General features: G+C 40.3%; 1 protein-coding gene across 5 annotated transcripts in view; it reads right to left on the bottom strand.

Moving 5' to 3' along the window:
* agrn (agrin) overlaps window positions 1-1,002 on the bottom strand; it is a 302,644-nt gene that overhangs the window by 56,513 nt on the left and 245,129 nt on the right. For all 5 annotated transcript variants that reach the window (XM_016484758.1, XM_016484760.1, XM_016484763.1 and 2 more), the window contains 2 exons: window positions 423-565; window positions 178-283 (listed from right to left, as the gene is read on the bottom strand). In XM_016484758.1, coding sequence (XP_016340244.1) covers window positions 178-283; window positions 423-565 — 249 coding nt within the window. The remainder of the gene's footprint in view (window positions 1-177; window positions 284-422; window positions 566-1,002) is intronic.

Genomic DNA, 1,002 nt, shown 5'->3' with positions numbered 1-1,002 from the left:
CCTCTCTCTGTGGTAGATGCTCAGGTCTGGACTACACAAGCCCCCCCTAAGCTCAAAGAAACACTGCACTCTGCTGCAGTGACTGCAACAACCATCCTGTCAGAGTTCCTGGAGTGCTATTCTTCAGATAACTGAGGAAAACATAAATATTAGATGAAAGAAAAGGTGGTCTCTTACCTGGGCAGGGACCTTGGCTCTGGAGCAGCAAGTCCATTTGCTTCTCACACCTGGCCTTCTTCAGCTCACACTCGCTGGTGTATGTAGTCCCATCAGAGCCACACACCTGCAGATGTTCACGGAGAGGTTAACTCGGTGCGATTAATGGATTCAATAAGATTTAGCACGTTTTAACCAGTCAAATGCCTGGGTGGCACTCTCTTCGATTGGAAATGGCGATGTGAGAGGCATGTGAGTGGACATACTGGGCTGCGTGGCACTGTCTGACAGTTGAAGTCACACACGCAGCGGTCATCTTCCGTGTCGTCATCCCACGATCCGCCGTATCGTTGACAACGATCCTGCTCGCAGGTTTCAGATCCTGAACCTGAGCCTCCTGATCCGCAGTCTGTTGGAACAAACACATATACACTTTTTTATTTCAAGGACCCTGTACCCATGTACTATTTGAACTGTTCTTAAAGTAACTCAATCATTATACTAATACTAACTTAAACCCTTAACTCAGACACTTTAAAATATGAAATAAGACTATTTAGTCCATTTATGGATAGTTGATGCATAACTTTGTCAACATTAAAAGTTTAGATGATCTTTTTCACCATTTTAATATTTTTTTTTGCCTTCACTTGCATTTTTAAATGTGAGAAGATTTAGAACATTTATGGGTGGTTAATGCATAACTTGTGTGTCAATATTTCATTTTTAGATGATGTTTTTATCTTCATTAGTTCACTTGTGATAAAAAAATCTAGTGATAAATGCAGTTTTAAAATGACAAATATTCCATCAATCTCTGCAAAATCTGTATAAAAATACATATAT

Source organism: Sinocyclocheilus anshuiensis, unplaced genomic scaffold (assembly GCF_001515605.1).
Source record: "Sinocyclocheilus anshuiensis isolate Anshui unplaced genomic scaffold, SAMN03320099.WGS_v1.1 scaffold1114, whole genome shotgun sequence".
Taxonomy (NCBI): domain Eukaryota; kingdom Metazoa; phylum Chordata; class Actinopteri; order Cypriniformes; family Cyprinidae; genus Sinocyclocheilus; species Sinocyclocheilus anshuiensis.
Note: the sequence above shows the minus strand (reverse complement) of the source record. Positions and strands in the feature narration are given on the sequence as shown.